We start from the raw sequence: 25,464 nt of genomic DNA, 5'->3' as shown, positions 1-25,464 counted from the left end.
CACACAGAGGACATGACTTGCATCACAAGCAATTAAGTTTAGAATGATTTAGATAGCAATGTAGTACTTCTCCTCCATTGTAACTATTGTACTCTAGTTTTCATGTATAAATACTCTATGTACCTTCATTCACAAGATATAAGAAAATCATTTCTACACTCATTTTCTCTCTCTTAATAGATAACAATAGCGATGAAGCCAGACAAATCCTTAATATTCCCTTATCTTGGAGACTTTCCCATGACAGCACAATTTGGCATTGGGATAAGGACAGTATTTATTCAGTTAGGTCAGTTCACCACCTCATAAAAGAGGTTGCTTCCAAGGATGACCCTGAAGCATCATTATCGATCTAACGATCAAATCCTCTGGAAAGCTCTCTGGAAGATCAAGACCCCTCACAGTGTTCATAATTTCCTCAATGTGTAACTGTCTGGATGTCTGAGTGGTTAACCAAAAAAGACCACCTAGTGTTCCAAAATCAACAATTCAATCCTGTCCAAATAGCTCTGTCGTCTAGGAAATGTACTGATGAATTCAATGTTGCAAACCACACAACAACTGTTGCTGCAACACAGGTGATAAATCCTTCTGAACTCTGGTTCCCTTTTCCGTCTGGTGTGCTGATGTTGAATGTGGATGTCAGGTGTTTTAAGGACAAAACTGTCGGTTGGGGCATGGTGATTAGAGACCACAGAGAAGTAGTTGAGTTTGCTGCAATTAAACTGGAAAGAAGGTATATATGCCCTAACCTTGTTGAAGCTCTATCTCTTCGTTGGTGTCTTCAATGGATCCTAACAACAAACCGAGAGGCTAATTTGCTCATTGAATATGATTCGGAAGTGACAGTAAAATGCATTGACGGCTGTACTCAAGTGGCCGAATTAGAGAAAGAAAGTTACTCTAGATTGTACTGAAATCAATTCTACTATTTCCAATTGTTATGTTGTCGAGAAATACTTACTTAGGGACAAACCCAAATTAAAAATTTGGGGACACTCAAACAAATGCTCTTTTAAAAAAGATACAATAGTTTAATGATATGACTAATTTATTTATCATGCACAAATAATTTCATTTGTGTGTCTATGCAAGACTGACTCTATCAAAAGTACTAAGAATTTTGTTGCCCGTCGTCTAGTTGGTATGGCAAAACAGTTTGGTTCTCATTCAAATGTCCTTGAACCTGCAGCTTTAGCTGTTTGTTAGAATTTGCTTTCTTTGATTTGAATGCACATTTGATCATCAAAAAAATAAATTTGACAAGGCAGTCCCTGAGAAGGGTACAACTAGAAGAAGGCAATTCAAATACCGTATACCTGCAATTCATACTTTTCCCTCACAGTATACAAAATTGTATTGTATAAAGAAATAGAGATTTAACTGCAAGGAGTTGTCTAATATAAGAAGAGTAACATAAATTTCATAGGAATTTAGTCTGTACTACAAAAAAGGAAATCAAATGGGATCATATTTGTACAGTGCCACATAAAAGGAATACAATTTGGTTCCACTCTAATCACCTTAGAGAAACTTTTGATTGATGTCCTCTTATTAAGTAGAATGAATATATATGATTTACAAAATGATTATACAATGATAGAATATAAAAATGCTTCAAGCTGTTAACAATAAATGACAAGATGGCCTAAATCTCCCATGCTAAGTTGAGAGAAACAAACTGGTGACAATCTGGTGGTGAATTTGGACTTTTCAAAATAACCTCCTTTGCTGGAGTTTGAATGGTAAAAGAGCATGATCTTGTTGATGTGAAAATTTTATAACGTGAATGAATGATATAAGTTGTTAATCCCGCATACCAAGTTCAACCTCAAGTTCATCGTCATCTTCAAACAGCTTCAAAAGACGAGCATGTTGTTCTTCTCTCTTCTTTCTTTGCCATAATTTGAAAAGAAAAACACCGAATGCTATGACTGCTAACACACCAACCAATACAATAAGTATCTTGAGACCAGCAGAACCACTTGAAACATGTGCACTCACATCCTTATTTTCTTTTTTGGAATCCGATGTGTTGTTGTCGGCTAGGCCTTCAAGGAAACAAAATGTCTTGTAAGAAATCAAATAATCAATAATTTTCAAGCACAAATTTTTTGTTCATTCCCAAAAGTATGTATGCAGTACATAATGTTAGAAGGTAAAAATCTATTGAGGCGATGACTTATAGCCCGTTTGTTTTAGATTTTGGGAGGCTGCAAAACTGTTCCATTAAGAGCACGGAAAATTTGCTTTGATAAAAGTGTCTCAGAAAGTGCAACAATTTATTGTGTTAAAAAGAATCTTGAATACACAATTAGTATGTGTTTGTTTTGGCGTCAACAAACTTCGAAATGCTTGTTTCACCCGTAACAAATAGGTTTAGAATTCACCTTTAAAACCATTCAAATGTGTGTTAGTGCCAGAAAAAAAAATCACTTAGACGACTCCAATGGTTAACACTATGGGGTATTCTTATCTTCTTTGTATGGCCCCTACTATGCCACTTCAGTTTTCAGGGACAACTTAGAAACAGTACCTATGTGTTCATGCTGTTTACCTCTCAAAGTTTAACAACAGGATTACATTTCACTCTGCAATGCAACACAACAGACAACGCTATAACCTCCAGTTTAGACTTATTACATCCGTTAACCTTCACCAATAGACGCGATAAGATCAACACCCTTAACAAACACTAGCTTTCAACATAAATGGTTACTGGTACTAATACGGCAACAAGAACAATCATGAAGAAGCAATCGTTATCGTTTCAAGAAATGGCTGGAAGAACAAGGAAGCTTAAGTTGTGGTTTCATGAAAGAATGCATTAGTTTTTGGATGAAACCAATTTTTAAAGATAAACCACTCTCTACAAAGATCAACCTAAAAATCATTCACCGCAAAGAGGTCAACATAAAAACCACTGACTACACCGATTTTTTATTAAATTCTGGTCAACACTGTCCTTTGGGATAAGAGATACATTTGCATTTATACACTGATGTTGGAAGAAGATAACAGGAGTGAAAGGGGTAAAACAAGGTTAAATTTTAATTTCTATAAAAAAAAAAGGATGAATTTTAATCAACTGGAAAATCTGATATAAAATCTGACATGATCTGCAAAACCTGTCAGCAGGTGTTGAGGGCTGCAAGGTTGTTTATCATATCAACATAGATTAACAAAAGTACAAACAAGCTTAACAGGAGAATATTCATTTAATTGTTATTGGTTCATCCCTTCATCTTACATGGATAATGTAATGGAGTTGTTAAATTTAAAGAGGTTAAAGTATATACATTAACACAGGCCACTGTTCTCTAAGTTTTATCCTTTGAAATTTAATTACTCGTCACTCCACAAGTTCAATTAACAATTTAAAATGGATCACAAAAGTTACCCTTCTGATGTTGTTACTATAGACAAATTATTTGTTAATGTATAACAACCGATTCTTATACAAGAACACCGTCGCTACATGTCAGCATCAATCCATCTCTCTCTCCAATGGGATTTTTAATGATAAATGTTTGTATCGTTTTTTTATAGACAACAGTTAGTGGTTAATTTGTTAGGGTGAGAGAGAATTTGTTAGCAGCAAGGATCGATCCATGAACCTCCTTCTTAATACTCTTTCAGCGTCCCAACCCAAACCATTAGGCTACACCATTGAGGACTAAATGTTTGTAACTTAGTATTAGTGCGCTCGAACCCTTTGACCTCCTAAATCCTAATCATTCTACTCCTGATTCTACTCCAAGGTCCCACGCATACATGCCAACCCATGTGAGTTACAAAAGTCAGTGGTTAATTTGTTAGGGGGAGGGGGATTTGTTAGCAACAAGGATCGAACCCTGAATCTCCTTAATACCCTTCAGTCCCAAACCATACCATTGGGATTTCTTTACCTTGGGCTGGGCGCGAACCTGCAACCTAATCACCAAGTCAATCTTACACCTCAAATCTCCCACCGAACCGTGATACTCACCAAAACAAATTCTTAACTAAAAAACCGAGTAAGAACCCGGCGATGCTGATGTTCTTAGGTATCAAAGTATTTCTAAGACAGAATCACATGTCTCACAACAAACTTCCAAACCTAAAACATTTACATCCCAAATTATCTACCATACCCATTATCTAAAATTGATCAAAAAAGAATCTTTCTCACATTATTTCATACACAAATCAAAATTCTATATAAAAATTTCATCTTTGAACAATTCAACAACAATTTGAAAAATACCCATGAATCAAAATTGATTGTATCAAACAAACACATGAAATTGTTCAACAATAGGAATGGAGAAAGGAAAAAGAAAGGGTTACCAGAAAGGAATTGCAGATGCAGAGAGATCAAGGCCAGGAAGAAAGGGTAAAGCGGAGATCTTCGAGGTTGCATCATACCTTTCTTTGTTTCTCTCTCTAAAAAGAGTTTCTCGCTCTAGAAAATCTAGGTGGGATATGTAACTTCAAAGTATTTCTCACACAGCTGCGATCTAACATCAAACTACAGCTACGTTTATTTGCTTTTTCCTTTGTTTTTCTCTTAAGATAACTAGTTACAAACCCGTGCTTCGCACGGGGGTTAGCTACTTTTTTGACAAAATATTATATCGAACAGATAGATTGCGAAATGACAGATAATTATAAACCATAACACAATATTTAGAGTACTCCTGCATCTGGGGTTAGAAAATGAAATGTTCAAAACGGCTTATCACGAGTAACAAATGAAAACGTCAAGGACTTTTTTGTAGAGAGATACAAAGCAAGTTGCAGCGAAGACAACAATTGAGAAGGCTAAACGTGCATTGGAAAAGTAGTGGCTTTCAACAACTCAATAACTGTAAAGTTAATTTAGTAGAATAATTGTGAACTGTGTACTTGATCTGATCCACCACCCCTGCACTATGCAGAGTCAATCTAACCTCGTGGGTACCCACTATACGGGTACTCGTGGGTATTCAGGTATCCATGGGTACCCATGGAGTTTTGAATTTGTTTATTTTTTGGTACAAATAAAAACTTTTTTTAATTACCAAAAAACCTCAACTTTTAAACATCCATATATAATCCGTTCAAAATTTCATAAATCATACATAATCCATAGGAAATTCATGATTCTTAGATAATTTATATGTTTTATGATGTGAATGAAGTGGAAACGGTCAACCTAATAAGATGAATTAAAAAAATTTAAAATAAAAATAAGTTATTATTGAGGATTTTTAGATGGGCGGTAAAATTTCCTTCAATAAGGTAACAACTTTTAGTACAAAGGAATAATCCACTTAGCCAATGAAGGAAACAATTTACACCCAAATCATGGATTAACATGAAAAGATTCATAAGAATGTCACTTAATGATAGACGGCACAAAACACAAGATGATTACAAACAATCACAGATAAGAGCCTTAGGTCCTTGTCTTGAAAGGAATGGCTCAAATGACAGCAAGCTATTATGTGTCTTTTTTTTGTATACTCAAATGATTATCCCTCCTATCCATAATTTTATCAGTAATGTAGAGAAATGACGAAATGATGATTTTACATGAAGCAACTGATTAGATTAGTTTATTTAGACTCCAATAATTTCACAACAAAAAGAATGTTAAAACTTATTTTTAGACGTATTGAAGATTCATTTTGGACAATGATTCTTTAATTATTGAATTAAAAGAGACTTGAGTGAGAGAAAGAGTTCTCGTGGATTCTACATGGAAATGAAGAAGAAAAAATATTTGTTGGACAATGTCACTGTCGATAACTTGTTAACATTCATACCTTTTTTTAGACAAATTTAACACGTACATTTGTTGTAAAATAAAATAAAAATAAAACAGAATAAAAGAAAGAACAAAATATTAAATGGAATAATTCAACAGATCTAAATACTATCTATTAATGTTGCTCTAAAAAAAAGGACTATCTATTAATGTTGATTTACAAATATATCATCATGTCTAATTAAGAACTTAAGTCTATGGCACATAAAGTGAAGAAATCTCTTTTTATATCTAGCTTTTGGAAAGTGATTTCCTTCACCCTGCTTACTTTAAGCTGGTCAAGTATCTCGACCTCCTCTTCAGTCTTCAAAACATTATAATAAAAAATAATCACCTCGCGTACCTTTTGGAACCCAAACCTTTAAAGCTCAGAAGCTCTTTCAGTACCTGCATAATCAGAGCATGAGCAAGGTCGCCAGGAGTAGTGACTTCATCGACATAAGCTGAGATATTGCAGGTAACATTGTTAAACAGATTCCTTTCCAAGGGAGGAGTATCCATTAGATTCCACATATCAATTAACTTAGAAGCTAATTCTTTGAGCTGCACATGTTGAAGAAAAAATATTATACCATTAGACTAAAAGCCAATCAGAAATGAATTCAAAATATTTGAGGTAAATTCACTTCCTAGTGTTATAAACATGAATATGTTGAGACAAAACCACAGAATGCAAAAAATTAGAAATAATTGAAAGCTTGCAGTTAACAACCTTGTGAAGTCTCTGCTTTTTAATGTCTTTCAGCATCAAGACTGTGTTAGCAAGCCTAGCAGTAGAACCATTCCAGCGTGGATGAATCTCAGCTATAGTACTGGAGGAGTCCATACCAAGAACAACACATATATCATGCACAACGTCCAACATATCTTCTCGGCTATGACACAAATGCAGTTTAATAGCAACTTACAAATTTGAGGTAAGTAACCATTGTTGCTAGTACTTCTTGCATAAGATGCAACAGTTCTAATTAAAGCTTGTACTTGACCTTCCATCCCCTATTCATGTGAATTGGATGCAACAATACCTCTCCTAAATAAGATGCAACAGTTCTAATTAAAGCTTGTACTTGACCTTCCATCCCCTATTCATGTGAATTGGATGCAACAATACCTCTCCTAAACAACATTCAACACATACAAATCAGGACATATGAGGTTTAGATAAATTAACTCATCAAAATTTAACAGACTCAAATCAATTCAAGTTAATATCCTTCAAAAACAACTTACCAAATGAGTACCAATCTGAATTTCTCCATAAAAAACCTGCAGAATCGTAAAAAAAAAAGGATATATATACAATGTGATAAAAAAAATCAGCCATCAACAGACTTATATAGGAAAGACAAAAACACAACAAATAAATGGAAGAAAAGCACCAAGACTGATTCAATTTCTCAAAGTGGACAACAATCATTCATTATAAGAACCAAAATCAGTACTCAAAGTGGACTAAATACTCCTAATCAGCATCAATAATTATCATATTACAGAAGAGAACTCACCCGTTGCAAATTTCTTGACCATGCACAATGATGAAGTTTATTTCTTTTACTCCTTTGCTTCAATTGATATCACCCAAAGGTTATGTAACAATGAAATGAGATATAGTTAGGCGCATTTTGAGGAAGCAAAATCGCTACTGCAGCAAGTTGTTAAAAAAAATGTCAAACTTTGAAGATTGATTACGTGCAAATATCGCTTAGTGTAGGTATTACTTGTCAATCACGGAATGAAGTTAAGATTAAAAAACATAAAAAACAATCACATTATTCTGGTTAAAAATCATAAGGTTGTCACATTATAAGGCCTCACTACACTATTTACTTGGAAAAAAAAATTCGACAACTTTGTAATATGACCTCACTACACTATTTAATTTGCTAAACATTGTTAAGAACAAAACAGAAAATTCAAAATGATATGCCAAATTACTTCTTTGATTTGAGGTGCTCTAGGTGGATGAATGTGAATATTGAACTTCTTTAGAATAGCAAAATCAGTCATGGAGGAGTTTGAAGTAGCCTGAGAAGTGTTACCAGAAAGTGCTACATTAGATGAGATTAGGGAAATGGCAGTTTTTCAATGGATGTATGTACCTTTGAATCTTGCAGAATTCCTAGCATACCATATTGTAGCCAACATATTGACAATGGCTGCTTTGATAGCAATCTTGCATTGAGGACTCCATCTCGTGTCACAAATCTGCAAAACGTCCTTTATGCTATTGAAATGCAGGTTGAGATTGAGAGTAGCAAAAAGCCAGTTCCATATTCTGATAACATAAGTACAGTCAAAGAACAAATGAAAGGTTGTTTCAGTATGCTTCAAATAAAGATTACAGATGGAAGGAATATTACAACCTCTCTCCATTAGTTTCTCATTTGTAGGCATTTTATCATGCATCACTCTCCAAGCAATCAAAAATCTAGATGGAGGTATATCAATAATCCATATGGTCTTAGCCCAATGCAATTTCTGAGAATGATTATCTTTGAAAAGATAGGCATCTTTGAGGGAAAGGTCACCAGATGGAGTATTCATCTAAATGAGCTTATCTGGACTGGTTTCTGCAGGAATAACCATTGAATTTACCAGTTGAGATAGATTAGGAATGTTAAGCGAATAAATTAGAAGCATATGACATAACTGTATAATAAGATGCAACGTATGGATAAAAATAGCATGGCATATAATAGTTGTATTTTCAATATTAATTATCTCACTCTTCATCTCAAATAGAGACCGAAATAACAATATTTATCTCAAATAGAGACAGAAAATCTGCACAAAGAAGACTACATAGCTTCAAATCAATTGATGCACAACTTAATCACAACCTTTCATCAATTTATAAAGAAAAAATAGAAACTAAAATCAGGAATTTTCAAAGTCACAACCTGTCAGGCCTGAAATTATCTTAAAATATGTAAGAACATGTTGAGTTAAAAGGATAATAGAAGCTAGCTTAGCAACACTGAAATTGATCACCACTATTGGTGACAAAGGATGTCCAAGAGAGAACAATCACATTCAAAACAACATTTCATATTCCCTCCAAACAAAGGTTAGTTTCAAGGCGGCTGCCTAGCACTTCCACCTTATTTCATCTTCAATTGATCCACCAAGGTTGAAAACACTCATATTTAAGTATGATTTCTGCAAAATAGTCCAGAAAATTTTTCCATGCTAGAGGAGACAAAATGTGAGAGTTTAGGATCTTGAAATTATAAGTTATCTATCATCATGGCCTACGGTTTTGTTAACTAATCATCCATATACTTGTATAATGACCTAAACCACTTGTCACCTTTAAAGTGACTCATTTTTTAGACTTATTATCAGAGCATAAATAGCTTTGTTAATATGCTTTTTTACTGCAAAAAGTGATAAAAGGTCATTTATTTACCTGCATTGTGATCCCTCTTTTTCATGCTGGCCTGAAAATTTAAGGCACTAAAATATATAATTTTGATAAAGTTGTATAGTCCATCACCAAGGATTAATGCAATGGAAATAAAAACCTGCATCATGAAAATAAAGAAAAGTTAAGACTTAAAATGGAAGAGAAAAAACACAACTCAAATCAAAGAAGTTCTAATAGAGTGTTCTTAAGTTTTTGTTTATTCAAAGACCTTATAACCATTAAGACTCTTCATGATGTTTCTTTGTCTCTGCAACATAACATACACATTGATGAGAAGATAGACATAAACTTGGAAAAACAGCTTCTTAAGCCGATTCATATAACTCAAGTTTTGGATTACCTAAAGTCAACCATGTACCTTAAAATTTTGTGACAGAACAGCTGTGTTTAAATAGCAACTGGGACATATAGGCAAATTATAAAATTATGAAATTAAACATGAAGAAACTACTGTATGTCCTCTTTCAAACGCAACTTGTCCCACTCGAAAAGGAGTTTCCAAGCTTAAGATATTAACTTTCTAAGCTGACTGAAGCAACATAACTTGTAAAATCGAACAGCTCAATTCATAAAATCACTATAAATCACATAACCAATATAAAAATATAAGACTTGACAGTATTAAAGTAGTAAAAGTAAGCTTTCCAATCTAATTGGTTTCGCAACCACCAGATTCATATTTATACAGGCATATATCAACTGTGTGTACAATTATAGGACATAACAAATTTTAGAGAATAGAGATACATTTGAACTTATACTCTTTGAAAAATGAAAGCATGAATTATATCACAGGTATGTTACAATCATAATTTGCACTTTTATATTATATAGTACTAATCATAATTAAGCATGCTCAACTGTTTTGCATACAAACAAAACATCATCAATTTTATCACAATCATAATTAAGCATGCTCAATAATCAAACCCTTTAAGAAAAAACAAATGCCAAATGTGTAAATGTGTAAATAATAGTAAACCTCATGTGTAAATGTTCTGACAGGTATGCCAAATGCCCTAGCCAATCCAAAATCTGCAAGCCTTACTGAATTAGTGCGGCGAACTATCAACAAATTTTGTGGTTTCAAACCTACTCAAAATCAAAGATGCCAAACAGGGACATACCTGCATTAATTGGCCATTTTTACCACCAATGGTTGTGACAATTATATGTCTGATTTCGGTACCATTTCCATCTACAATGCTAGCGGCTTTCATTTCCTGCATATAGATTTAGATCAGCAATTTTGACATAAATAGACTGCAAATTTATTCAACCAAAATGCTTATTCAAGATCAAAAACAAAAATTGCAGAAACAGTTTTATTGCAAAATACCTCAAACGCTTCAGTTTTTGACCTGCAAGCAAATGAAACCCATTTTTCAATTACTATATGAAACCCAGAAAACCTAAATTAGGGTTATAGAAATGGGGAATTAGGGATTGAAAGAGAAGAAGAATGATACCTGGTCGGAGGGAAAGACTTATACATGCATGGATTTAGATTGGAGACAATCGTCTCTCTCTTACTCTTCCTCACCGGCGCCGTCGTTTTTCGCCGCAGCTGTGACGGAGGAGAATGGATTCTCCTCCCTTTCCCGTTCCAATCCCGTTCCCCCTTCTTTCTCTTCTCCCGTTCCTGTTACCGTCTCTCTCTGACTCTTCCTCACCGGCGCCACAGTTGTGACGGAGGAGAATCGATTCTCCTCCCTTTCCCTTTCCTGTTCCCGTTCCCCCTTCTTTCTCTTCTCCCGTTCTGTTTCCCTCTCCCCCCCTTTTTTTTTTTTCTTCTCACATATATATAGGTAAGGGGAGTTCAATTTACCGATTTACCAAAATGCCCCTCAGAAGGGCAAAATGGTAAAACGCACGGACTACTATTTTCATATTTAGTTTAGTAGATAGAAGACTAACACACTTTATTATAACAACCTAAATTTCACGCATTTAATTCAACTTTGTATTTTTATTTTTGTTGAGGATCAAGAAAATTATTATTCATACCAAAGATAAATAAAAAAATATATTATAATTATCTAAACAATATATAATATATAAAAAGGTCTCCTTCAAAAAAAAAAATATATAAAAAGGTCAAAAAGATTGAATCAATTGATAAAGACATTTTTAAGGTTGTTATTCATTCGTAAGGTTGTGGACCATAAAAAAATCTTGTACTCCCTCAGGTCACATTTATAAGCAAAAAAATGACTGTTTAGATATATTGAATAATTAATGTATCCGGTCACATTTATGGGTTAGATACATTAATTATTGAATGTACCTAAAAAATTAGTTTTTGCTTATAAATGTCACCGGAGGGAGTATGTGATTGGTTCGGATTACATAATCTAATGTGTCATACCTTCGTAATGCACAAGTTTTTAAAGAGTGTGGACATCAGTGTATTGACAAGTTTCAGATTATATTTTTCAAATGTCTAAAATATTGTTTCGGTTTGTATAATATGAACCTCCTGGATTCATAAGATTTTTTAACATACACGCTCTCTAAACATAATAGAACACAATATAACAAAATAAAACACATGTTACACATAATATTGTCCAAGACGTAATATTCTAGTGTTAACGCATCATGTCATAAGAATGTAATACAACCACAGTCAAATAAAATTAAAACAAGTCAAGATTAAGTAAAATGACAGCCACAAGACCAATTATATGTCCAATTCAACTTAACTGCATAAACACACTCAAAGGTATGCCTTCCGCCAACAATTCATCTTCATGTAGACCAAATGATGAAAGAACTATCAGAGGAAGGATGGCCACTATAGAGGTGGTCCAACATGGACAATCACAACCTACAAAGGAAAGATGATCTCTGTAGGGAGTGGTCGCATAGGGACAATCATATTTGTTGAAGGTGGTGATTGGGGAAAGATCCTTCAAAGCTTGTATCTTCCTTTCTTGATCTAATATGTCCAAACAACGTGCTTTGAGATTTTTTTCACGGGGGAGGAGAAAAGATGAAGATCAACACGCTTCGTTCTCTTCTTTATAAAGAGGGTGATTATTAGTCCTGTCATATAGCTTGAAGGTAGACATACTAAAACAATGAAAAGCAGACAAAAATGAGCAACTTTGATGTTAATTCAGACCATATAAACCAAATAGGATGATGAATACGTTTCGGGTTATATTCGAGCACATCAGTAAATTAGAAAAAATTCTAACAAATGTTAAAGATTTTAGAAAATGTACATTAACCACTTGTGTAGTTGTGCAAAACGTCTCTAATTTAAAGAATTTAACGAAATTTAGTTGAAAAATTGATAAAATGAGAAGAGATTTAATTTGTAGGGTTTTGGAAGTTTTTTTAGTTAAATTTCGCAAATTAAAAGTGAGGGAAAATGGCTGAGTATATCACGGTGCGGTTCAAATTATACTTTCTGAAGCGTGATAATTATGTTTCAGATCAGATTGCATAATCTGATTGGAGGTAAGTTTGAAGATCTAGAGGACGTGCGAGAAGGACGAAGGGTGAAAATAAAAACTCTTGAAATAATGTACACCTATGGACCAGCATGTTTGGCCAACTGCTTATAGGGTATCAGATTCCGGTTGCCGGACATTATCATCCCATGCTAAAATTGACTTGGGGATGAAAGTATCTCAATATATATTACAGTAGTATAACAGCTTCTTTGCATACCTAGATACACTTCATGCTCTAGTATATATTTACCAGAGCTTTCACTGTCTAAAATAAATTGCACCTCTCAAGCTAAAGATTCATTTATCCATCTTGTAAACACATTCTTCCCTGGTCTCTCAATTCCAAAAGTACACAATGTTGAGTTTAATTTCATGCTTAGTTTGAAGGTGATATCATTTTGATTTGTGTTCAATCATCAAATTTGTTAATTAAATCCAACATACAATCCAATCCAAAATTCATCCATTAGTTAAGCCTAAACGGGTGATTTTTTTTCTTTCTTATTTGGTAGTTAGACTCTACATAATAATTGGTGGTAGTCTTACATTTCAATGAAACTAAAGTAAAGATTTCGTATAACAGCACATAATGCCAAAAATAGAGGCAATTTCTGTCACTCTCATCAGGGTAACACTTTTGAATATATGGAAGAGAAAAGCCAAATGATACAAAATAGGCAAAATACAAATGCCTGAAACCAAAAATGAGACCTCTATGTGGATGTTTGAATTCACGGTGAGTTAATTTTGCAAAAGCAACATAGTGTAGCTTTTGCAAAATCATGGTGACTCGCCGCAACTTTGGCAAAACCACACAAGGCACTATCTACAACATCATTGTATGCTACAACATCAGACTGTATACTGAGGTCTTACATTTGTTAGAAAGAAGAAAAAAAACTATATGCATGACGCATGATGCTGCAAAAATTCCCAAGATGGGCGTTTGGCACCTGATAAAGGCACCTCACACTTCAACACAGCTCTTAACCATTTAATCTTGTTTACAAGTTCTTCCAAGTCCAGAATTGCTGATTCCATTGTATTCGAAGACATGGAATTCAGACAAAGGCTAAAGTTGCTTCTCATCTTCTTAGCAGGATAGTCGTCATCATTACATCGACTGTTTGAGGCAGTCCTTTCAAAATTCTCAATTGATGCATCCATAATATGTGAGCTTGAAATACTAGTTCCTCCACTTTTACTGCCAGCCTCCTCAATATCCATACTGTTTCCAACAGAGTTGCGTTGCTCTCTCCTCTCCACGGCTCTGTATGAAGACTGACCAATGCTCACTGATCCATCTGTAGTAGCGTTTATGTTCACAGTATTCCCAGCAATAGCAAAGCAGCTTGAGGTTAGATTGACAATTTTGCAAAAACATGTTGAGCAATAATGCAAAGCTAACACCAAATTGACAATTACGCAAAAATAAGTAAAAAAATTGAAAATTTTTCAAAAATATGTTAAGAAATTACAGCAGAACAAAGTGCAAAGCAAGTAACAAAAGTCAGTTTATTTCCACAATCACCAACCACCAAATATCATGTCCAAAGCAGTAATTCTCTTCTAATTTATTTAAATATATTAAAAGTTATTTGTGCAAGTATATTAGCTTTAGCTTGATCAAGCTGTGCTTGTAAATGCAACATAAGCAGTTAGTTTTGAAAAGCTGCCACATCAGCACAAACTATCGTAACAGTTTTGAGCCAGTTTCAGAGGATTTAGATTAACACCTTTGAATGTAGGATAGCTTTCATATAAATTCTTGTAACTTGATATTTCAAGATCAAGAATTAAGATTCAATATAACAAAAAAGTCCATTTACCTTTTCTTTAGTTTTTCACTCTAATGGTATGGAATCACTAATATTTAGGGTTGAGGGAGTGTGTTGGCAACTATCTCCTATGAAGAGATAATATAATATATTTTTACCGTATAAATTTTGCCTTTACTTTTATATTTATAACTAATAATTAGTTACCTTATTTATGACGCTTCCAATATTAAATTGTAAATCTTGTATAATATATAAAAGATTGTGCCGATTCCTTAGCTCAGTAAACATTTGCCTGTCTCAAGTGTACATAGATGGCTACGCTTTATACGCTTAAATTAATAGTGAAAAATAACGAGGAAAATCTGTACTATAAAGTGGAAATAAAGCAGATCTGTAAATCAATAAAACATAAACATTCTTCCTAAAAGATTGCTATCTACACTGTTTGAATTAGAAAATAACCACGGTAACAAATATGCCATTCAAACAAAAGAAATCAAAACAGTATATTGTAATAGTGTTTTACCTGAACTTGCTGGATTCATTATCCGAGCAGGACACCTGCATCCTTCTTCCTGCAAATTTTGCAAGAAAATGAAGCATTGATCATTCAAACTGTAATATGTGTAAATGATCTTTAATTACCTAAACAAACTTGTAGAACATAAGCACCATAAACAGTGTAAAGACAAGCAATTATTTGAAACAAGGATTATGATGCTTTCCAAGGGAGAGGAAAGAGTAACACAAGCTGAGCTTGGAACGGAGAGCATTGAATCTGGAAGGAAACAGGGCGCCTTTGTAAGGTCTGTGGCAGGAACATGCAGAGCCTTAAGCTTCTTATTTCTCTCTTACAAAAAAAAATAAAAAATATCCAGCTCCGTGTGCTTTGTGCTTTTTGCGAGCATGGAAGACTAGGTTGTGAGCTAGATAAACGTACTTATGCTACTGAAGAGTTGAGGAACAATATGCTTGACACCAAACTCGAGTTAGTTCAGCAGTAACAAGAGCTAAGCTGCGATGTTCAAAATTTGTGCTGGATCTACAACCAATGCCTATTCTCTGGCCCACAAGGAGACTAAAATAGAACCAATATAGATATGAGCACTAGAAGTGGACCCTCTATCATCAGGACCAGACGCCCAATCAGCATCATAATACACTTTAATGGAGACTGGGGATGCAGGCCCCAAAAAATATTCCCCATAAGACAACTTAGGATTCAATTTACAATCTTTACCACCATCCCGCGTGATTAAGAAGCTGGGACATGTAGTGACAAAACTTTGTTGGCTGAGAAATTGCACGGCACCTACCACTGATGTAAATAAGAGGTCTCGGGGAGAAAATTAGAACCACTTCTGGACCTATAAATCATGGATGATGAGATGGGTTTTGCTTCTGCCATATTTGTTTTGGCTAACAAATCTCACATATACTTGCTGAGAGAGTGATGGAGACATCTTGCTGAGGATTGCCCAAGTCTTCTAAGGAATAGTCTAGCCTTATCTCTAGTAGTTGTGGGATCTCAGCACTACTACTCCATAACTCTCTTGAACCAAAAACTGCTATTCCTCCAATACGTTGGTTTCATACTACTTGTGAAAGTAGACATCAAGTGATCAAACGACAATTCTTGTTAGTCCAGGTTAATCAGCTTTTACCCACTTCACTTCTCGTGTCCTCTTATGACTTGCCCATTGCTTGTCTTTAAAGGTAAGCATTTTATTCCTAATTTTCATTCCAAATGTTTTATTTATTATAGGTCGTTGCAATGTCAAGCATAGAGACTAACTAGCATGCTATGGTTGACACATCATGTGTACTTTTATGGTTAAATGCCTCCGGCAAGGATTGAAGTTTTGCAAGATTAGTCGACACCACTTACAATATTGTTTAGGTAAAGATTCTTGCAGTTGTGGAAAAGGAAAAGAGATGAAACATGTGATGGAATCTGAGTCTAAATTACACACCAAAGATTATGGATAAAGATTTAGGGAAAAGATTATTTTTTTTATAATGAAAAGAGATGGGAGACAAGTGACGGATTCATGTTTGAATTACACACTGAAGAATTTGGAAAGATTTTCTCACCCATTGGGGTGCAAATGGTGTAGAACAAAGAAATTGAAATAGAAAAGAAAATAAAGAAATAGGAGAGAAAATCAGAGATGTGACAGGAAAGGAAGAGAGAATGAGATATAAAAAGGAAAAAAAAAATTGAACCAAAAAAAAAAATGCACATGGGAAGCTAAATCAAAATTAGAAAGATAAGTCAAATTAAGGGATTATAAGTATAAATACACACCGTAGGCACACACACAGTCCAACCTTTCTCTGGGCTCCAGTCCAAAGAAGGGCGCAGGTCCTTGGTTAAAGCTTCATACGATGACCCTTCACCTAGCGGAGGTGGTAGCAAATCAATCTAGAAAGACAACTCCGTAATCATTTTCCCAAATCTTGGTAAATCAGCAACAAAATAAAACCATAACTACTAAATGAAGCAAGAAAGTAATGAATCTGTCTATATGATTCATATTCAAATAAACTATAGCCTTTTGCATGAAAAAAGAATTTACTTGATTTTATAATTAAATAAAATATTAATATTTAAAAAGATCTAAATTGAGAATCAAAATACATAATGTGCGTCTAAATTGAACAATTTTTTCATTAAAGAAAGTTCTACAACAAGAGACAGTAGTATTTGTCCTTTATTTATCTATCCACTAAGTAAAAAGCTAAAAATGTTGTAATCAAATTTAATGTCTTTAACCTCTCATTGATGAACATTGTCTCGACACATTTTTAACCTTTATAGATTTGTCTGAGATGTGTTCAAGAAGTGTCGAACCAAAGAAAAATATAAATTTTTTGGGACACTCTTATTAGTTGTCCGACACGCGTGTCACACCATTCCAAAGAGTGTCGAAGCAAAAAAAAAAAAAAGAACAATTTTTTTGGGACACTTGTCCGACACATGTCATACGAGAGTTGGACACTGACGTGTGTCAGACACGCCCAATCCTAGAGGTGTTCGTGCTTCATTAGCATAAATGTACAACAGTCCATTTGATTTCACATAAGCACAAGTCTCATTTTCATTGTCTATTATCTGTTTAGTGGAAGCAAGGATTATATGTAAAAAGTTCTTATATGATAATGCATCTCAGTATCAGGCAGTGAAAACAATAGTGGGGAAGAAATAAAAGAAATCTAATCATAAACTGATCTTCATTTGATAAATTTGGAAAAACCAGTTGGAGAACTCAGCAAAAGCATTGAAAGGCCTGCAAACAGAACCCCAACCACTTGACAAAGCTACAAGTGATATATCTCAAGTAAATACAAACTCGTAGTAATGTGTGTAATAGCATGGCCTTTGTTTCTCAAGTTAAACACAGAAACATTCATGCGGCCATGCTTAATGAACATTTGATCTTTCACAATGTGAGTAAAGTGAAATTGATATAAAAATAATCAAAGTTGGAACATGTTCCAAGAACTAACAACCATTGAATAATTAGCATCAAATGGGATTTTCAAAATAAGCTTAATAAAATAGTGTAATGGTAGGAAACAAAGCAAGGCTGGTTGACAAAAGTTATAGTCAATAACTAGATTATGATGCAAACTGCACTAGTTTGCTGGGCTAGAAATTTGCAGAAAGAAATAGGATAACTAAAATTTTTATAATATCACATAATTACACTAATTAGAGTAGTCCTAAATCATTGTACACTTATAGCTTGTCTGGAGTCTTGGTAATATGGCCCTGCTGAGTAGTTTAGACACACAGATTCCAAAAGCTTCGCTCTTCTTCTCAAAACAGTATCTACGAAAGGCAACCTTAATTGGCGTTCAACAAGAACCACTCCCTACTAGTGAAATATTTTATGAAATCTGTGTTTCTCTATTTGCTTCTAAACAAAGCCACCACCATTCACTGTTTTCCTCCTTATGAAAGAGGGACTCATGAAGGTGTATTCACCTCCCATTCATCTACTACCACGAGGTTGTTGGAAGCTTGGAGCCTCCTCTTTCGATATCCATCCTGGTGGCAAGCAGCCCTCGTTTGGTGCTATTTATCTCTCTTATCAACTGATTGTTAGCTTCCTCATGAACATTGTGAATGAGAGAAACTATGATACTTAGGGTTCCGACACCCAGTTCTGGCTTACTGGAAAGAACTACAAAGATAACATTGTCCCAAACCTAAGTTATTATTGATTATCCTGGGTGGTCTAGGAAGATGAGATCTAGGAATGTGTGTCATCGCTTGTTAGATATTTATAATTATGTCTACCTATTTGGGCAAAGATCACGGGGCTACACTACTTACCCATTGTTGCGACGAATTTCTCCCCATTGTTGCAACTTGCAACCACAACCAAAGAGCTTGAGCCAACAATTTCCCATGGTTTGATAGATTTTACACAGTGGAATATTAAGCCATAATTAAAAAGATTATAGGATTCGACGAATTAAAAAGTAAAATCATTGTCTAAATACAATAGGACTTGAAAAAAATACTTTTAACTCATCAAAATTCCAAAATCAGGTGTCCAATATAAATAGGCTACAAACCTGAACTTTATCATTTCCAAATACTTCAGTCACTTTTCCACACCAATAGCAACCATCAGAAAACCAATCTACCAAATCCCCAACCTTCCATTCGTCATCAACAATAACTATCACTTCTGAGAAGGCATTGACATCAAGCTTTTCACTTTCACGATAGATGGTAGGAAAGGGAGGTCGCACCATCAATTCCTTTTTGGATGCCTTTGACTTGGTAATATGAGAGGGAATTTGATACACCTTGATTTTACTTATCTCTACAGACAAGTAGTATAACAGTTACTAACTTCAAATTATTTGTGATCATTGCAATTTGTATGATAATAAATCTAATTTTCATGGGGATATAACTACAGAATTTTTAAAAGGCAAAGATAAACTTGTATGAAAAGTATCACGAGTCTTACTGTTGAATAGCTCTTTTAACCTTGTGAAAAATATCTTCATAATAAAAATATATGTATGAAGTCAATTAATGCTCAAACAAAGGAATAACTTAGGGGATGAATAGTCTTTATTATGAGCCATATAATTTAACAACTCACTAGTATAGTTGCACTGCTATTATGCTCAAACAACGGAGTAATTTAGGGAATGCTTACTCTTTATAATGAGCCATATAATAACTCACTAATATAATTACACTGCTCTTATGCAGTCCACTCTAGACACAATTCCATCATACACTCTAACTTCATGGTTGTATTGAAGCTTGTTATGACCCATTTTTGTTCCAACAAACCCTCGCTCACTAGTAGATAAGGGAAAGTGAATTGAAAAAACATATTGTGATTTCTTGATCTTAAATACAGAATATAAAGACTTATATAGGATTCACATATCCTACACGAACAGAGGGGTTATCATACGCCCTTGTAACTAACCCTGTGAGTAGCGGAAACTGCTTCCAACATAATCTGCCATGCAGACAGATATTCTAGAAGGGAAAAGAAAAAAAATAAGCTGAAGCTATTTGAACTGATATATTCATACACTCACTAAGATAGTATACCATCCAAGATTTCCTCAACCATGTTTCAACATACATTTCCACTCCTAATCATGTTTCAACAAGGGTTTCCCCTTTGTGAAAGATAGAGGTCTATCTACAAAGTATTTCCCCTTCACAAAGGATTACTCCTTTCACAACTGCTATCCAATGTACAGAATGAATTTCTCCATCTACCAATGCACCATCCCCTATTTATTTATCGAAGTATTTCTGTTGGGTAACTCACTCACCTAACAGATCCCAGCTACTTTAGCTCACCGTTGTTCTTTACCATAACAATACCATCCCCTTCAAAATTTAACTCTGTTAAAGATGTTGCAATATGATAAACTTCTGTTTGTTTAATATACATTGGATTGTTTAATATACATTGGAAAACCAGACCTCTACCCTCTGCTTTTGACCGTGACAAGCCAAAAATGGGTGACGGGTGAAAAAGCTCTCCTAGGTCCCATCAACATGGTTTTCACTGCTACATTTACCACACCAAAATAGTTGCCGGTCATACCCAATCTTTTCCACACATCATTGCAGCAAGGTCATCTTGACTATGAACATCGTCCACAAACTGGACAGCAGGTTTAGGGGTTATTATACCCTGAGGCAAATGGGATCATGGTAAGAATTTGTGTTAAGGCTAGATATGCCTTGTGTTGGATCTGACGAAGTCGACCCTTGAATCCCTTTTTCATCAACAAAATGTTAACATCAAATTAGGTGCGGCCAATAAGGTCTAAATGGCGGTGGGCAGGTTACAATCGACCAGATCTCCATGGAAGCAACTACACCTTATTTCTACCTTCCCTCTTTTGTTATGCTCTACATGCATCTGAGTTCAGCACTTCAGGCTCAGCTAGAAAGTTTGAACTCACCAAGTTTCCCATGTCTATAATGTTCCATCCACCACTAAGAACAACTTCGGGGGGGCAATTTTGATGATGATTAATGTTTTTCTCCTTTTTTGGCTATGTCAACCAACTCTAGATTTTGATTAGAGTGTTGCTGCAACTCCACCTTTGACTTCAACCTTGATCTCGACAAATGGGTTATTATCATATTTGTATTTGGTTTTTACATTTTTGGCGACTTCCTCTACTACACCCCGGAGAGATTTTACAAGTCTCAACCCAATTGTCTTGTCCTATCACCCATCTTTGCTGCCCAAGAATGTGTCTTGCTACCACAATCCAACCCATTACCATTTTCTATTTTCTTCTTAATTCCATCAAGAACTTGCAGACAGGTCCTTCCTTCAGTCTCAATCCTCGTCTATGCATTATTAGATGACCAAAACTAATCTCAAGCCTATTCATTCTTCCCAGTTACATCTTGATTTCATCAAGCTCATCAAATTTAGTCTTGACCTAAAAAAAAATTGATCCAAGTCTGGTGGTCACCTTCCAGAATATTTTAATGCTCCACCATATTTATGCGGGATTCCATCTCCCTTTGGTCTTCTTTCCCAAAAGATTCCACCCTTTTCCCTTGTCATCTTGAATCAGTTCAGAGATTCGTGGAAAAGGTGGGATTCTTTAGCATTAATGCAAAAAAAGAATAATAATGGAGTTGTCGAGTTCATTGTTTCTTTCAAGATCTTTAAGTCCATACCCTACTTTTGACAGCTGTCCTCTCTCTATGCCTAATATTTGTCTTATTAAAGAGTAAACCCACAAAAAAACTACATGTCTCACCACATTAACTTCAGAGATTAACTTGATGATTTACTCTAAATTCTTTACTTGGCTCGAAAGAAAAAATGTGTCATATGATTGTGGGAAAATCTCAAACAATAATACGTTCTCTCGTCAATGAAAGAACAACAAACTTTGTAGTTGACCGTTGATCCAATGTACTACACCAAGTTAAAAATGAAATGTTCAGTGGGCCAAATGCATTAGGGAACCAAACTGTGTGTGGACTTTCTAATATCTTACTCAACAAGTTAATAAACTCTATTTTTACTTAAAACATAAGCAAGAACATACTTTGATCAGGGTAGTCAGGATACGCCAAAGAATAGGATGCCACACCATCTTTCTTGCCAATCTTTACAATCTGAAAGAATGATATGAAATAAGGCCATCAAATGTGAAATTTTAAATTTATAAACATGTCCATATAAAATGACAGACAATACTTGAGCAACCCAACAAAAATATGTTTTGGAAAAGGCCAACAGTATAAATGAGTATCAAATTGATGCATACAACAGATTAACAGAATGCTGAAGAATTCTACAAGAACTATTTTTGACAATAATAATGTTTGTTTGATCAAACTTAAAATGCAGAAGTTGTGTTGATGACTGAATATTGGTGGAAAAATATGACTGTTCGTTCTCTCTGTAAAATCAATCAGGATCATTTGATCCAAATGTACAACTAGGCATTAATTAGTGGTTTCAATATGATCAATTGTATTTTTTTTTTCTCTTTTTTTAGCAAATACATAAGGATTTTGAGGAGATTATGACCCCTTGTTTAAGGATTAGATTGATTTAAAGACTCAGTTTTGTTTCGCCTATCTATTCACCCTTTGTGACAATTGAAAATTGATTTAAATCATTTTTCCGCTTGGTATTAGACCGCGATCTAAACCATTGGCAAACAGACCAATCATGAAGGGTGAAAAGTCAGAGACCAACTCGGTTAAGCATTCGGTTCTCCCAAACACCGGCGGCAAACTAGATGGCAAAACTTGCTACAGTAGGAAATATCAGTTCCAATCTCTCACTAGAGAACGGGAAAGAAAGGATATATCACAAGGGACTCCAAATAACAAGGGAAAGGTGACCACAAGCAGCAAAAATAGTAGCTTGGTGATGTCATGGCTCCTCAACACCATGACCAATGAAATTGGAGATTACTTAATGTACTGCAACGCAGACCAAGAGATGTGGGACACTGAAGGAAACCCACTCAAATGTGGACAATACCTCTGCAATTTTTTCGAATAAGAATTGGCTCCATCCATAACCTGTGACAGGGACAGTTCACAGTCGGAGTATGTCAACACCCTCAATCGACACTGGCAGCAGCTGGACATGTATGAGGACATAGAATGGAAGTGTCACAAAGATATGAAGAAATACAAAAGACTAGTTGCGAAGGACATGATCTACATGTTCTTAACGGGACAACAAAGAACTCGATGAGGTGCATGGAAGAACCTGTGGAACTAAATCTCTTCAAAAATTCAAGAAGTGTTTTTCAGAGATTAGAAGAGATGGAAGTAGAAAACTAATGCCGGTAACTCCAACCTCAGCACGCTAAAATGAAAACTCAGTCATGGCAGCACATATCAATTGATCTCGACCATCACCAAAGAAGAATAGGTCAATGGTGTCAACACTGCAGAAAATCAGGTCAAACAAAGGGGTCTTGCTGGGCTATTCATGGAAAACCAGCCGATGGTATCAACACTGCAGAAAATCAGGTCAAACAAAGGGCACTTGCTGGGCTATTCATGGAAAACCAGCCGATGGATTACCCCCTTGTGACAAGAGGCAACACAGTATACACTAAATATAATGAAAGCCTGTTTTCATATCAACCAAGTTGTGCAATTTCTGATGGTTAAGCCTATTTCCTTAATTTAAAAGAATATAATGATAGAAATGTTCACAGCTCTATTTTATTACTTAAAGCATTAGTTTTAATGCTTTAAAGTTTCTGCCGTGGCTATCGAAAGAAGGGCTGGATCCATAAGTTGGATAAAGGCAGTGCTGCCTTATATTTGCTAGAAACTAATTCCATAACTCAAACATATAACCTCATAGCTCCTAGTCGTATGATAGCAACTCCAACCATTACATCAAGAGCTGATAAGGACTATTTACGATGTCAATTAACAAGTAACAGGGGAATTAGTCACTTTAGTCCCTGAATAGGAAAGGAGTAGTCACTTTAGTACCTGAATGCAGAGAAATTGCAAAACAGTCCCTGAATGTAGACTCTGTTGATCAATTTCAGGGACTAAAGTGACGAACGAAGTCTACAATCAGGGACTAAATTGACTAACGGAGTTTGCATTCAGGGACTATATTGACTAACAGAGTCTATGGGACTATTTTGCAATTTATCTGCATTCATGGACTAAAGTGACGACTCATTTCCTATTAAGGGACTAAAGTGACTAATTCCCCAACAACTATCATATAGAAACACTATTATGACATTATTGAAATGTACATTAGTATTCTTAAAACATGAATAATCAAATTGATATAAACAACAAACCCACAAGAAAACAATCAATACTTTAACCTAAATGCACATTTAACAAATGAATCTGATACGTAATCAATACTCCTACACTGAAAAAAACAAATTCAAGGATGACATAATGTTATACCTTGCACCTGAACCATGCACCACGATAACCAGATATAAAGGTTTTTGATTCGATCGTTTCCCCAACTCGAAATGGAAGGTCAGACATTTTCAACAAAGGCACTTCCAAACTTTCACTTTGCCAATACAAAACCTAAATACACGAGAAGTGTTATACAACCATTTTAAGAGCTCTAACTCTCTGTCGGCGCGGCCAAAAACGAACTGCCGCGTCACAGCGCCACCGCGCAGCGCGTTAGGAGAAAACGGGTTTCGCGGCCGCAAAACGGTGGAGCGGGGCGGCCAATAGCGGGTCAAAGCGGCCGCTATTTGGGTCGGAGCACAAAAGGGGGGAGAGAGAGCCAAAGAAAGGAAGAGACAAGAAAGGAAGAGGAAAGAGAAGAAGAGGTTTGAGCTCTAACGTTAAAGTGAGATCTGAAACTTTTCCTTTGTTAAAAGTGGGATACAGCTGTACTTTTCCTGTGTTAAAAGTGGGATACAACTGTACAATACTTTGCATTCTTTTATTTTTTTTGTAACACAGTTCTTTTTACTATTTAAACTAGCGAAAAGATGGGCACTCCGTGCCCGTCTTTCCGCTCTTTTTATTACGCTAACGTTTGAAAATTATGAACGGTATGTTTAAGAGTATAATTGGAATAATGAAAAAGTAAGTATAAATATACTCATCTAATTTGTTATATCTAATTTGTTATACTTTTTAAACAATAAAGGAAAAAAGAACAAATAAACATATATTCATATCGTGTTTGTTACATTTGTTTTAATATTTAAATTTATTCTTATCTATTTGTTACATGTGTTACTTGTATTTAAAATTAAGGGTATTTTTGGAAAGAAAATTCCAACCCAAAAATGTGCTGAAAGGGGTAGTTTCCTTTATATATAGTATAGATACAGTTCGTGTCTAGTTGCAGTTCTTTTTACCACAGTACTTAGATTACTTAATATACAACTTGTGTCTAATTGTAGTTCTTTTTTTATTCAATTATTCAAAAATATTTATGGTATTTTAGTATATTTTTTGTATGTTATGGTATTTTAATATTAAAT

General features: G+C 34.9%; 4 protein-coding genes across 24 annotated transcripts; all 4 read right to left on the bottom strand.

Annotated features, from left to right (window-relative positions):
- Window positions 1-1,393: 1,393 nt before the first annotated feature.
- LOC146927536 (uncharacterized) lies at window positions 1,394-4,550 on the bottom strand. Its single transcript, XM_085700776.1, has 2 exons — window positions 4,330-4,550; window positions 1,394-2,051 (listed from the first exon to the last, which is right to left on the bottom strand). The coding sequence occupies exons 1-2, from the start codon at window positions 4,403-4,405 to the stop codon at window positions 1,807-1,809; spliced, it is 321 nt and encodes a 106-aa protein (XP_085556902.1). The 5' UTR covers window positions 4,406-4,550; the 3' UTR covers window positions 1,394-1,806.
- A 1,300-nt stretch (window positions 4,551-5,850) lies between these two features.
- Window positions 5,851-10,996, bottom strand: LOC146927534 (glycogen synthase kinase-3 homolog MsK-3-like). 19 transcript variants are annotated; one of them, XM_085700761.1, is made up of 13 exons: window positions 10,688-10,996; window positions 10,558-10,579; window positions 10,346-10,441; window positions 9,427-9,465; window positions 9,201-9,315; window positions 8,155-8,361; window positions 7,891-8,066; window positions 7,727-7,816; window positions 7,297-7,433; window positions 7,022-7,057; window positions 6,700-6,907; window positions 6,504-6,603; window positions 5,851-6,334 (listed from the first exon to the last, which is right to left on the bottom strand). In XM_085700761.1, exons 1-6 carry the CDS (start codon window positions 10,711-10,713, stop codon window positions 8,336-8,338), a joined length of 324 nt encoding a protein of 107 aa, XP_085556887.1. In that variant the 5' UTR covers window positions 10,714-10,996; the 3' UTR covers window positions 5,851-6,334; window positions 6,504-6,603; window positions 6,700-6,907; window positions 7,022-7,057; window positions 7,297-7,433; window positions 7,727-7,816; window positions 7,891-8,066; window positions 8,155-8,335. The 19 variants fall into 19 exon arrangements, with proteins under 19 accessions (XP_085556887.1, XP_085556890.1, XP_085556897.1 ...); XM_085700764.1 differs by having other exon boundaries at window positions 7,297-7,353; XM_085700771.1 differs by having other exon boundaries at window positions 9,201-9,231.
- LOC146927535 (65-kDa microtubule-associated protein 1-like) lies at window positions 5,973-6,870 on the bottom strand. Its single transcript, XM_085707089.1, has 4 exons — window positions 6,773-6,870; window positions 6,504-6,666; window positions 6,179-6,334; window positions 5,973-6,095 (listed from the first exon to the last, which is right to left on the bottom strand). Exons 1-4 carry the CDS (start codon window positions 6,868-6,870, stop codon window positions 5,973-5,975), a joined length of 540 nt encoding a protein of 179 aa, XP_085563215.1.
- Window positions 10,997-13,229: 2,233 nt separating the features above from the next.
- Window positions 13,230-24,815, bottom strand: LOC146927533 (uncharacterized). Of its 3 annotated transcripts, XM_085700748.1 has the most exons (7): window positions 24,413-24,815; window positions 22,045-22,114; window positions 19,051-19,304; window positions 18,806-18,883; window positions 16,772-16,888; window positions 14,990-15,038; window positions 13,230-13,986 (listed from the first exon to the last, which is right to left on the bottom strand). In XM_085700748.1, the coding sequence occupies exons 1-7, from the start codon at window positions 24,497-24,499 to the stop codon at window positions 13,583-13,585; spliced, it is 1,059 nt and encodes a 352-aa protein (XP_085556874.1). In that variant the 5' UTR covers window positions 24,500-24,815; the 3' UTR covers window positions 13,230-13,582. The 3 variants fall into 3 exon arrangements, with proteins under 3 accessions (XP_085556874.1, XP_085556875.1, XP_085556876.1); XM_085700749.1 differs by lacking the exon at window positions 18,806-18,883; XM_085700750.1 differs by lacking the exons at window positions 16,772-16,888; window positions 18,806-18,883.
- Window positions 24,816-25,464: the final 649 nt, after the last annotated feature.

Source organism: Medicago sativa, chromosome 4 (assembly GCF_051527215.1).
Source record: "Medicago sativa cultivar Bolivia chromosome 4, Bolivia_mono, whole genome shotgun sequence".
NCBI classification, from domain to species: Eukaryota; Viridiplantae; Streptophyta; class Magnoliopsida; order Fabales; family Fabaceae; genus Medicago; species Medicago sativa.
Note: the sequence above shows the minus strand (reverse complement) of the source record. Positions and strands in the feature narration are given on the sequence as shown.

Excerpts from the sequence above, each read along its gene's own strand:
- LOC146927536 (XM_085700776.1), bottom strand. The coding sequence starts at position 4,405 with ATGATGCAACCTCGAAGATCTCCGCTTTACCCTTTCTTCCTGGCCTTG. Across the intron at positions 2,052-4,329 it reads GCATCTGCAATTCCTTTCTG|GCCTAGCCGACAACAACACA; the intron begins GTAACCCTTTCT and ends GTTTCCTTGAAG.
- LOC146927535 (XM_085707089.1), bottom strand. The coding sequence starts at position 6,870 with ATGGAAGGTCAAGTACAAGCTTTAATTAGAACTGTTGCATCTTATTTA. Across the intron at positions 6,335-6,503 it reads AAAAGCAGAGACTTCACAAG|CTCAAAGAATTAGCTTCTAA; the intron begins GTTGTTAACTGC and ends CAACATGTGCAG. Across the intron at positions 6,096-6,178 it reads CTCATGCTCTGATTATGCAG|ACTGAAGAGGAGGTCGAGAT; the intron begins GTACTGAAAGAG and ends AATGTTTTGAAG.
- LOC146927534 (XM_085700757.1), bottom strand. The coding sequence starts at position 10,713 with ATGTATAAGTCTTTCCCTCCGACCAG. Across the intron at positions 9,466-10,345 it reads AAAATGGCCAATTAATGCAG|AGACAAAGAAACATCATGAA; the intron begins GTATGTCCCTGT and ends GTTATGTTGCAG. Across the intron at positions 9,316-9,426 it reads AGAGTCTTAATGGTTATAAG|GTTTTTATTTCCATTGCATT; the intron begins GTCTTTGAATAA and ends TTCATGATGCAG.
- LOC146927533 (XM_085700748.1), bottom strand. The coding sequence starts at position 24,499 with ATGTCTGACCTTCCATTTCGAGTTGGGGAAACGATCGAATCAAAAACC. Across the intron at positions 18,884-19,050 it reads TTGGAAATGATAAAGTTCAG|CATGGGAAATTGTTGGCTCA; the intron begins GTTTGTAGCCTA and ends AATCTATCAAAC. Across the intron at positions 15,039-16,771 it reads GGACTGTGTGTGTGCCTACG|GAAGAAGGATGCAGGTGTCC; the intron begins GTGTGTATTTAT and ends CAAAATTTGCAG.